At 51.7% G+C, this 12,122-nt stretch overlaps 1 protein-coding gene across 1 annotated transcript in view; it reads right to left on the bottom strand.

The window, feature by feature from the left end:
• LOC135874880 (tumor necrosis factor receptor superfamily member 16-like) overlaps positions 1-12,122 on the bottom strand; it is a 44,556-nt gene that overhangs the window by 13,651 nt on the left and 18,783 nt on the right. The window contains exons 2-3 of the mRNA XM_065399826.1: positions 5,232-5,364; positions 3,037-3,402 (exon numbers count right to left, since the gene is read on the bottom strand). Of these exons, the coding sequence (XP_065255898.1) occupies positions 3,037-3,402; positions 5,232-5,364 (499 nt within the window). The remainder of the gene's footprint in view (positions 1-3,036; positions 3,403-5,231; positions 5,365-12,122) is intronic.

Below are 12,122 nucleotides of genomic sequence, written 5' to 3'. Positions count from 1 at the left end.
CCATGCTCCCTCTCCTAGCCAGCGTCCCGTGCGAGGCCCGGGGTACGGAGATCAGTGCCATACACTGTTCGAAATCCAAAATTCCCAGGGCTCTAGCAGCAGAAAGCACTGGCTTGTTGCCCTGCTGGTTCTCAAGATATAGCAAGCCCTGGACCTCGGACCAGCGTCGATTTCAATCCTGCTCCCATAATATCATTGACCGGAGATGGCTCCCCCGCTGTTCTATTATGGGACAAGCCTCTCCCCGCGAACGCCCGCCCTGCCCCTTAAGCAGTGAACAGGGCCCAAGGACGCTGCCTCCTTCCAGCAGCGCTGCCCCCTCCCGCGCTTGGAATGACAACACCCCTTTGCCGGATCCTTTCAAAAGCAGCGAGGACGAGATCACACGGAAGCTGGAGGCAGAGACCGGGGAGACAATGAAGTCTTAAGGGATTGGCGCTGCCCCCTCGGCATGGCGCTGCCACCCAGCCCTTTAATACACTCTGCTTCAGAGAGTTTCATTAACAAGCCCACATACTCACCCCGCAACAGCCGAGCGGGATTAAAGACGCAGCGACCGGGACAAAGGGGAGATTAAGGGCAACCTAAGGAGACTCTGTCCTCGCAGACAAAAAAGCAACTGTGTCTCTAAAACAAAACCCGAGGGAGAGGACGATGGAAAGAGAGAGAGTGGGAGGGTTTCGCTGGATTCAATCCGCTCTGGCCTCCCATTCCGATTCTGGCCCTGATCCTCTTCCCCGGAACATGCCTTTCCTTCTTCAGACAGATGAACAAGTGTGCGTGTGGGGGGCTAGATAGATAGACAGACAGACAGACAGTGTGTATGGGGATGGATAGAGAGCCAGCCAGTGTGTATGGGGCTGGATAGACAGCCAGCCAGTGTCTATATGGGGCTAGCCAGCCAGCCAGCCAGTGTGTATGGGGTTAGACAGACAGACAGACAGACAGGCGAAGATTTTCAGACGTGACTAGTGATTTGGGGGCTCAGTCTGAGACCCCTTAGAGGATCCTGATTTTCAGAGAGTGCTGAACACCTGCTGGCTGAGAATCGGGGCCTTTTTAGGGGACTCGAGTTGGCCATCCAAAAACGGAGGCCCCAAATATGTTCCTTGCCCAAGGAGTATTTTCCCCATTGACAGTATAGCTCTAGTGAATGGCGGAAGAGGTGGGACGGGGCAGCTCCAGGGAATGATGATGTGGGAATTGAGTTTCATCCCTGCCTCGCTCAGCTCGGTGCTCTCCAAATGCCTGCCCGGGGCTCTCTGTCGCCAGTTCAAATCCAGCCCAGCTTGGTACTGACCTGCAGTTAGTCCCATCTGGTGGTGGGCACTGACACGAATTTGTCAGGTCTCAAGCCTAGCAAAGCTAATGACACCAGTGCTAATCAGACCCTTTGACAAAGGCGCCAAGGACCAAATGAGCTACAAAGGCTGAAGGCCCCTTTTCAACCCTACCCGTGGTTTGCTCAGGCCAGGGTTGGTGTGACGGGGGCCAACCCTGCTGCTTTCTGTTCACTGGGGAGAGGACTCCAGTCTCCAGAGCTACCAACCTGGCACCTTTCTCCAGCGGTAAATGCACAAGCAAAACTGAGAACAAGACAGAGAGGAATGAAAAAGGAAAACAGGTCTCAAGAGGACACCTAAGACAATCTGAGTCAAATCCTACCTGGGCCCATTGCCCGTCAATCTAAACTGGGCCAGGGTCTGGTCCGATCTGGACACGTGGCTTTGTTCCAATGCCAAGACTTTCTGGGAAGGGTAGGGGGAATGAGCCCCTGATGGGACATTGTCTCCCTGTTATCCCTGCAAGCCGGGCTATCCCAATGCAACGCACCAAGCCAGTCTCAGGCTAAAGACAAGACAGCTAGATTCTGCCCCCAGCAGTGTGCAAAGGACAGGTCCCATCCTAACCAGAGCGGCTCACAAAAGGCTGGGGGGTCGGGATAGGGAGAAGTGTGCTAAAAGCATCAAGGTCATTTTCCTTCTACAGATTCCAAACCAGGAAATGGGACAGGGTTTTTTTGCTTATTTGCAACTCATCATGAAAATTTTCTCTTTCTTTCTTTCTTTCTTTCTTTCTTTCTTTCTTTCTTTCTTTCTTTCTTTCTTTCTTTCAGTTATTTTTTAAAAGGTGGGAGGGAAAGAGGAAAATGATCAACCCCCAAAGTCCAAAAACCAACCCACCCACCCAAACAAACAAAAAGAGATACATTTAAAATCTTCTAATTTCATCCGATCCCATCCCCACCTCCACGCCCAGGAAATTTTTTTTTTTTTAAATTCCAACCAAAATTTCTGATTTTTAATGCCATTTTTCAACAACAATCAAATTCATTCATAAGGTGTCAGCCAGCCGGTCAGCTGGGGGTGGGTCAGGTGATAGTCAGTCCCTATAAAGGCCAGCCAGAGCTCTGAGCCGGAGAACTGCAGGAAGTTTGCTGCAGGAGTGCCTGGACCCAGAGGGGCCGAGAGAGGGGAGGGATGAACCGCTGGGATCTGCAGTCCGGGTTGGGCAGAGGAAATCCTTTAGTTTGGTATTTAGTTAAGTTTTCTGTTCACCCAATAAATTGTGCCCTGAAAGCGACTCTGGCCTGACATCCGTCCTTCCTGGGCTGCTGATTCAGCTTACACAGCTGTAATAACAACACACTGTTCCCCTGCGGCTGCGGGGGGGGACACACACAGCTTAGCCTGTCAGGTCTTTGGGGCAGGGACTTTCTGTGTCTGGACAGCGCCTGGCCCAAAGGCGTCCTGGCCTATGGCTGTGGATCCAGTCGCAGCGCTTAGTTCTCAGCCGCTTTGCACGTCCCGGCTACCGGGGTTGTCATGAGTCAGCGACAGGCGGGAGACGGGCCCCGCTGGGTTGAGTCACCCCTTGTACCACTCGACACACAACACCCCCACCGCAACCTGCACCCCCCAAAAAGTCAGCACACGCCCCTCGCTCGCCATCTGCACGGATCCCCCCACCCCGTGTTCGCCCGCCTTCTCCAATTCAGCCAGCCACGCCTGCCAGAGCGGCCGGCGCGGTACGTACCCATGCACAGTGTGTCCGACACGGGGCTGCAGGCCCGGATCATCACCTCGTCCTCGTGGCACTCCAGCCGGCAGGGCAGGCACGGCGCCGAGTCGCTCTTCTCCTCCGAGTAAAAGCCCTCCGGGCATTTTTGGCAGATGGTGTTGTTCGTAGGCCCGCACGGCGTCGCTGCCCCGTAGCCTGGCCCGCACACCTGGCAAGGCAAGCACCGGCTGCTGCTCCCGTTCTCCGCGTGCAGGTAGTGGCTGGGGGGGCACTGGGGGATGCACACAGTGTCGCGGGTGGGGGTGCACGCCTCTGCCACCGGGCACCGTGAGCACGGCTGGCACGGCTCCGTGGCGCTGCTGCTGGAGGAGAACGTCCCATCTGCCGTGGGAAGAGACATTGAGCTCAGAGCCTACTCCTGGTCTAACAGCCACTGGCAACTGAGCACACACCTGTCAGCAACCGAACCACAAGCATCCGCCACTTGAGTCAGAGGAGTAACTCCAGCCGCTATTATAGTTACAGGCGCCTGCCACCAGGGGGAGACAGGCTCATGTCTGAACTCAGCCATTGCATTACCATTGTGCAAAGCATTGTGGGTAAAAGCGGCCAAACCCTCTAGTGCAGTGGTTCTCAAACTTTTGTCCTGGTGACCCCTTTCACATAGCAAGCCTCTGAGTACGACCCCCCCCCCCTTATAAATTAAAACCACGTTTTAATATATTTAACACCATTATAAATGCTGGATGCAAAGCGGGGTTGGGGGTGGAGACTGACAGCTCGCGACCCCCCATGTAATAACCTCACAACCCCCTGAGGGGTCCCCCAGTTTGAGAACCCCTGCTCTAGTAGGGTGCGTTAATGTTAACCAGCTTGCATTTATACAGCCCAAAGCATTTTACAAACGGACTGATGAACTATACGCCGGGGTGTCTTTATCAGCTGATGAAATGCAGCCACCTCTGAGGTGGAACATAGCAGCTGTTGAACAGCTCACAGCAACAGCCCTCCACCCCTCCGGATTGTTTAGAATAGGAAGTGAAAAGCTGCAGGGGGATTTAAAGGGACAGGATGTGATTATCGGAGTTGGGACCTTCAATGACCATGGGTGGTCAGGACCTTGGTTTCACGTCTCACTCGAAAGGCAGCACAGTGCTAGTAACTGACTCGAAGGGCGGAGTGTCACCCACACCACCTCTCCTGCTGACTGCAGGGGCTCCGGGGAGGTCTCCCAGCCAGGCACTGGCCCCAGCTGTCTCGGTCGGGCTTGTGGGAGGGGGTACCGTTCGCTCAGCGGAGCCAGTCCCGGACACGGCTTGTCTGTTTAGCGACTGACCCAAGCAGCGCGTCTGGACGGACAGGCCAGCTGACGTTGGAAGGTGGCTTCCTTTAGATCAGCACCGCGTCCGATCAGCTTCAAAATGCCTCTCGCTGGGTGAACGTCCTCGCCAGGGGGAATAACGCTAACCTGGGCGCCCTGGCCTGGCTCAGGTCATGTGGGGATCGAGCTGGGCCGGTTCTCAGCCGCCGGGTCCACATCACGCAGCTGCGGGACGGCTGACAAGCTGTGCTCGGGGGGGGAGGGGGAGTGGCTCTGGCTCAGAGCAGCTGCAGGGCAGAAGTGCCGGGTTTGGGTGGGGCGGGGTGTGGGCCCCGGCCAGGAATAGCGGGTGGGAACAGAGGGGTGCGGGCCGAGGGTCCTTTCCTCCCCAGCCCCCCCACTCACTCCAGAGCTCCCCCAGCATCTCCTTGCCCTCCCCATCCCAGGACCCCTCCCCACACTCCCCCCCCCCCATCCTGCCCTTCTCTCTCACACGCGTTAGGTCCCTCGTCCCTGGGCCTGCCGATCAGGCCGACCCACCCACACACGGCAGCAGCTGTGGGGCCAGTGGGATGCAATGGGATGAGGTGGGTGCCCTTTGGGCGTGCCCGGCGAGGGGTTCGGCCCGTGCCCCGCGGCGTGGGGCGCACTAGGCCGGCTGCCATGAGCAGAGCGAGACGGGTCTCTTGCATCTCAGATGGGGAAGAGAGGATCCCCATGGCAACCGGGCGATCCTGTAACTGACCGCTGGGGTGGGTCTCTGCACCTCCCTCTGTCACTGCTGGCCCTGGGCACTGCTGGAGGCGAGATACCAGCCAAAAGGGCCATCCGGGATTCCCGTGCCCAGCCATTAGCCTGCACTCCCCTGCCCAGGGTCCCCTCTACTCACTCTCTCTGCAGGGCTCGCACTCCGTGTTGGAGCTGCCGCACGGGACGGCCACCCCATAGCCCGGGGGGCAAGGGTCACAGCATTCCCCAAGGGAGGTGAAGTGTCCGCTCTTGCAGCCTTGGCGGGCTGAAACCTGCAGGGGAGAAGGGTGAAAAAGAAGATGAATGAGGCAGGGCCCGAGCTGGCTGGAGAGCAGCGTGTGGGGGTGGGGTTGCAGACAGAGACCCTCTGTGAGCATGGGGTTGAGATCTGCCTGGCCTGCAGGGACCCAGAAGGGGAGAAACGATATTTCCCATCAGCTGCTGCAGCCCAGACCGCCCGCCTTGTTCTTTGGCATAGGAGTGTCAGATGGAGATCCCCCTACGTGTTTCCCATGGGTCTCTAAGCATCATTGCATGGCGACACCTTTTGCTGACTACCAATCTGGGCTGATCGTAGAGCCGTCCACCTCCAGCCCAGCCCAGCCTTCCTGCTTCACTCTAGAATAGCCCAAATAGCCCGCCAGCGTCACTAGAGGTTCAAGGAAACGGAAGGATTTATCAGCGCATGCTCAAGCCATACATGCAGTACTTCAAAGACACAAGGTGGCATTGTGGTCACAAGACCGGGTCCAGTCACTGGTTCTCCCTGGGTGACCTTGGGCAAGTCCTTTCATCGCTCTGGGCCTCAGTTTGCCCAGCTGTAAAATGGGGACTTTGTCCATCTTGCCTCTTTAAACTCTAAGGCCTTCAGGGCAGCATGTGTTCGTACAGCCCCTAACGTAATGGGGCCCTGATCTGGGCTGGGATCTCTAGGCGCTGGTGGCATAGAAATAATAATAATAATGCGACTGCATCCACAGACCGCAAAGCGCTATGCCGCCATACGGGTGCACAGCTCCTGAGGCCTGTGCTTTATGGGGGGTCTGGCTAAATACCAGGGTTCCCTCCTTGCCATTGAATCTATGGACTCTGCCCCAGCCTGCAGCTGGAAGCTCATTTATCCGCCCCTTCTACCGGTGCCACCACCAAGTTTGTTTCCTTCTTCCATTCCCAAGCTTGTGTCCTCTTCCATGCCACCCACATGGAGCACCCCCTGCTCCCACTGCACTAGCCCCTTGCCCCCCATTCCACTCCTTCCTCCCTCCCGGCCCACACGCTGGCGTTAGCCCATCGTGCGTGCAACGTTCAACACGTAACAACAGAGGTGTGGCCCATCCCTTCCTCCGGGGCGCGCAGTGCATGGGCCCTGATCTGTGTCTGCCATCCAGCCTGCGAGCTCCTCGGGGCAGGGGATGGTTTGATCTATGTTTTGGCCCTTACTTAAAAGTACCATGTTGCCCCCGCTTACAGATGGGGACACTGAGGCACAGAGTGGCAAAGCAACACGACCACAGTCCCAGGATAAGTCAGTGGCAGAGCCCGGACCAGAATCCAAGTCTCTTGACTAGACCCAGATACCTGGTACTAACTATATTGGCTGTTCACACCTCATCTGGTGTTTGAATGCAAGGTAGCCCAGGTACCTGAAAGAATCTGGGCTTCTCTCCTCATCTATCTTCCCCTCCCCACCCTCCTCTCTCCTTTCCTGGGCCCTCCCTCCTTCTCTCGTTCAGGGCCTACCAAAGGGGGGGTCTCCTCCCAGCAGATGGCTCTCTGGGATCTGACACCTGTGTGAAGCCTGGGAAGTCGTAAAGCAGTTTCCATATCAGAGCAGAAATCTGAGGAATGACAAAGAGGCCCTAAAAACAGGGAGGGCCCTGGGGTGGGGGAGTAGAATCCTCTTCTAACAATGCCTGTTTGTTCCTTTCAGATCTTCACAGTGGGGGATCAGGGGTGGGCAAGTCACACTCCCCCCTTTGACAAGTCTCTGCGAATATGCACATACTGATTCATCCACCCACAAACACAGCGGTGGGCTCAGGTTAAACACAAACGCAATATAGCACAAGATGCTCCCATCTCTCTGGTTAATATCAGCTTGCCGGAAACAGCAAATGATTCTAGAGTAAAGGGCTGAAAGCCAGGCCAGGAGGCTCATTTAACAAGAGCCGGGGACAAAAGCCTAAGGGGCGAACTTCAAAAGCGTTGGGGAAGCAGTGCTGTTCAGAAAACACAGGTGCGGTGCATAGGAAAATAGGGTAGTGTTCCTTTAAATAGATTGTGAGCACTCCTGGAGCTCATTGTGTTCTATGTTTTAGAAGCTACCAATCAGAGCAGACGTGTGTAAGCAGCTAGTAGAGCTTGGGGAAATTTCTCACACAAAACTATTTCGGGGGTGAAAAATGCAGATTCAGCGACACTGAAACGTTTGGCAAATTTGTCTGGTCTTCGACGAATTGTGGTGGTTAAAAGAAAATCTTTAAAAATTCAAAACGTTTCAATTTTTTCCAGTTCAAAACGACTTTTTGTGTCAAAATTGCCTTTATTTACTAAACAGTCAAAAATTTAAAGATGCTTGAAATGGAAACAAAACATTTCTTTGGACCCAAAACGAAAAGTTTTCCTACTTTCCCAGTGTGCTGAAAATTTCCAAGGGGTCACCCAATGAATTCTTTCCACCTGATTTTTTGGACTTGCCAGAGAACCAGAAATCCGTTATTCACCCAGCTCCAGTAGCTAGGCCTTGCATTGACTTGTATATTTCGTTAACACAGAATGGGAACCAAATGGGCCAAAGTAGTTTCTGCCTAGTTTCTTGGCTGTGTAAAGAGCAAAGAATACAACAAACAATGGGTGAAACCTGGTGGGGAAATGAGTCAGAGACATAGTTAGCTCTGGAGTCAGCAGCAAAAGTACCATCTGACCTGTACACACATATCTGTGCATGCACATTCAGCGTGGCAATGAGGCATACTGGATTTCACAAGGTACAACAGGTACCTCTTTCCTTTGATCATATGCACAGGGATTGCAGAGAAAAGCTCACACGCACACACCCAGAGGCGCACAGCCTTCCAGTTCCTTTATACCACAATCATACTACTTCCTAGGTGCACCAGCTAATGCCTCCACCATTCAGTACAGCTACACCTCACTCAGGGCAGGTCTTCACTACAGGGGGGGGTCGATTTAAGATACGCAAATTCAGCTACGCGAATAGCGTAGCTGAATTCGACGTATCAGAGCCGACTTACCCCGCTGTGAGGACGGCGGCAAAATCGACCTCCGCGGCTCCCCGTCGACGGCGCTTACTCCCACCTCCGCTGGTGGAGTAAGAGCGTCGATTCGGGGATCGATTGTCGCGTCCCAACGAGACGCAATAATTCGATCCCCGAGAGATCGATTTCTACCCGTCGATTCAGGCGGGTAGTGTAGACCTAGCCTCAGTGACTGCAGGTCAGTACATGCAGATAATCCCAGGGATTTACTGCCATCTCCTAGGGAGCAGAGTTAAGGTGCATTTGTATAGACACACATACACTCTCTGAAATACGATCCTGTTTACAGTTTCTTACAACTTTGCCAAACTTCAGCCATGTGGATTACCTATAACATTAAAAAAACCAAAGGATATTAAGGGTACCCTTAAAGTCCCGCAACACCCTGGTAACCTTAACTCTGCTCCCATTACACAATGGGAATGAAAATGATTAGGGGTATGGGCCAGCTTCCATACACAAAGAGATTAAAAGACTGGGACTGTTCATCTAAGGCTACGTCTTCACTACAGGGGGGCGTCGATTTAAGATACGCAAATTCAGCTACGTGAATAGCGTAGCTGAATTCGACGTATCGCAGCCGACTTACCCCGCTGTAAGGACGGTGGCAAAATCGACCTCCGCGGCTTCCCGTCGACGGCGCTTACTCCCACCTCCGCTGGTGGAGTAAGAGCGTCGATTCGGGGATCGATTGTTGCGTCCCGACGAGACGCGATAATTCGATCCCCGAGAGGTCGATTTCTACCCGCCGATTCAGGCGGGTAGTGTAGACCTAGCCTAAGAAAAGAGATAACTAATGGGGATATGATAGAGGTCTATATAATTATGGCTGATGTGGAGAAAGTGACTAGGGAAGTGTTATTTACCTCTTCACATAACACACAAACTAGGGGTCACCCAATGAAATTAATAGGCCGCAGGTTTAAAACAAACAAAAGGAAGTACTTCTTCACACAACACAGTGTGGCACTTGTTGCCGTGGTATGTTGTGAAAGCTAAAATTATAACTGGTTTCAAAACCAAATTAGATAAATTTATGCAGGTTAGGTCCATCAATGGCTATTAGCCAAGATGGTCAGGGATGCAACCCCATGCTCTGGGTATCCCTAAAACCTCCAACTATCAGAATCTGGGACTGGACGACAGGGGGAAGGATCACTCGAAATTTCCTGGTTTTGTTCATTCACTCTGAAGCATCTGGCACAGGCATGACACTGGGCTAGATGGAGCGTTTGTCTAATTCAGTATGGCCGTTCTTATGTTCTTATGTGCTTTACAATCTTTACAATCTTACAAGCATGATCACATGCAAGACCTTAGAGTTGGGCATAATTTTTCAGCCAAAACTATTTTTCACCAAAAAATGGACATTGAGGTTGATGGAAACATTTCACAAATTCGTGTCGGATTTGCCAAACTGTTTTATTTAAAAAAAAAAAAAACTCCACTAAAATAATTCTGAAAAAATGGAAACATTTTGATTTCTTGATTCAAAATGACCCTTCATTCCGAAATGTACTTCAACGTTATTAAAAAGAAGATGTAAAAACCTTTTTTAAAAAAAAGCTCAAAAATGAAACAAAACATTTCATTTCCGGTCAAACAAAATGTTTCATTCAACCCAAAATGATTTTTTTTTTTAACTTTTCAGGTCACTGAACATTGTTTTTAAAATTTGTTTTGGATGGATCTAAAATGATTCCCCACCCCCACCCCTGGTTTTACAGTATGGCCAGCAAACCAAAAAACCAGTTCTTTGCACAGTTCTAGCCCTGGCCTCATCCAAAGTGCTGTGTTAAGCTGTGCTGATGAGCACAATATCTCTGATGAAAGAACAGGAGTACTTGTGGCACCTTAGAGACTAACACATTTATTTGAGCATAAGCTTTCGTGGGCTACAGCCCACTTCATCAGAGGCATAGAATGGAACATATAGTAAGAAGATATATATACAGAGAACATGAAAAGGTGGAAGTAGCCATACGAACTGTAAGAGGCTAATTAATTAAAATGAGCTATCAGCAGGAGAAAAACAACTGCTGCTTCTTACTATATGTTCCATTCTATGCATATGATGAAGTGGGTTTTAGCCCACGAAAGCTTATGCTCAAATAAGTGTGTCAGTCTCTAAGGTGCCACAAATACTCCTGTTCTTTTTGCGGATACAGACTAACATGGCTGCGACTCTGAAAAATCTCTCTGATGATGCTGATATTACAGGTAGTGACTGTCCAGTGAAAGCTGCTCTTATGACACCGTGGTGATTATAGACATGGGCTTAATAGCTTTTATTGGACCAACTTCTCTTGGTGAAAGAGACAGGCCTGGTCACGTGTCTGCCCCAATGGCTCCCTGAGTTAAAACCGAAAGATTTTCCAGATTATTCAGACTCCTGCAGAACCCTGGGGGGACCGCAAAGCTCACTGCCCACACAGAAGTCTATTGTGTGCTACCAGTGTCTCTCACTGTTTGCCCACAGGTGGTAGCAGGAATTCTAGAGCTCAAATCCACAGCCTGCGTGGAAATCTGCTGCCCTGTCTGCACTGCAGCTTCTAGTAGAGACGGGAACCAGGCAGAAAGATGTGAGAGCCCTGAAGTAGCAGATGTGAGACAATCTGCCCCCTGATTAAGTCAGCCTGATCTCTAATAGACAGGCTTAAGCCCTGAAGCATGAGGTTTTAGTGTAACTCTCGATATTCCAGAGTTCAATCCTCTTGGAATCTCGCTAAGCTCTTTGCTCCACTGACACATCCTGTGGCCATGAGTTCCACAGTCTATTGTGTGGAAAATATTTCCCCTTATCAAGGCTGAATTTGCCACCTTCTAATTTCATCGAATGGCTGAATGTCATTGGCCTAGGGCCGGCAAATTGTTGCCTCATTATAACTGGTTCAGCACATTTGTTCTTTGCTGTATTCACAGGAACCCCTCTACCCCCATCCCCACAGTTCCTGTGTGACTGGATTTGCTGGTTCTCCTTCCTCCCAGAAGCCTATATGGTAGGGCCTCCCAGAGTGCATTGCTCCACATGCTGTTCTGTGTGCGACTCTTTCTGGGCACTGTCTCCTGTGTGATGAGGCACTATGGGAAGCTGCAGCAGTACGCCCATAGGAGTTAGGAGCATACTGACCAGTGTGGCTGTGAAAATGGTTGCTACGTGGACACAGTCATGTTCACTGCCACCAGCTCAGATCTGCTTACAACGACAGAGCTGTATTTGCCATTCAGATGGCACCTGGAAGGGCAAACCTGCAGAAGGCCCTAGGATAATACAAAGAGTTGCCCTGACACGGTGGATTGGTTAAACCACAATGTTTTTGGTGCGCCCAGGCCAAATCCATCTCACCTAGCGCAGCACAGATCCCTGTGGAAGAACCAGGCTGCTCTCGGGACAGAGCACTGGGACAGTCGGGAGCAGCTGTCTGGCAGCTTCTGCCGGCCAGTCGCCTTGTCAAGGTTTTCACTCAAAGCCCACGCATTAGTCCCCACCACAGACACACAGGTGCAACCTTTCCTGATTTCCTAATGAACATCTCTGGAACCAGGGGAATGATGGCAAGACTGGAGGAGCCAAATACATCCATAGGAGGGAGAAAGAAAGAAAGAAAGAAAGAAAGAAGCTGAGGAAGGACTAGAGGAAGGCATAAAGACAGAAGGGGAGGAAGGAATAGAGGAAGAAGGAAAACAAAGAAAAAAGAATGAGAGATGAAAAGAAAGAAAAAGGCAGAGAGCAAGAGAAGAAAAACACTGCT

The sequence above is a fragment of the Emys orbicularis genome, chromosome 2 (assembly GCF_028017835.1).
Source record: "Emys orbicularis isolate rEmyOrb1 chromosome 2, rEmyOrb1.hap1, whole genome shotgun sequence".
In the NCBI taxonomy this organism is placed as follows: domain Eukaryota; kingdom Metazoa; phylum Chordata; order Testudines; family Emydidae; genus Emys; species Emys orbicularis.
This window is presented reverse-complemented; position numbering and strand designations above follow the sequence as displayed.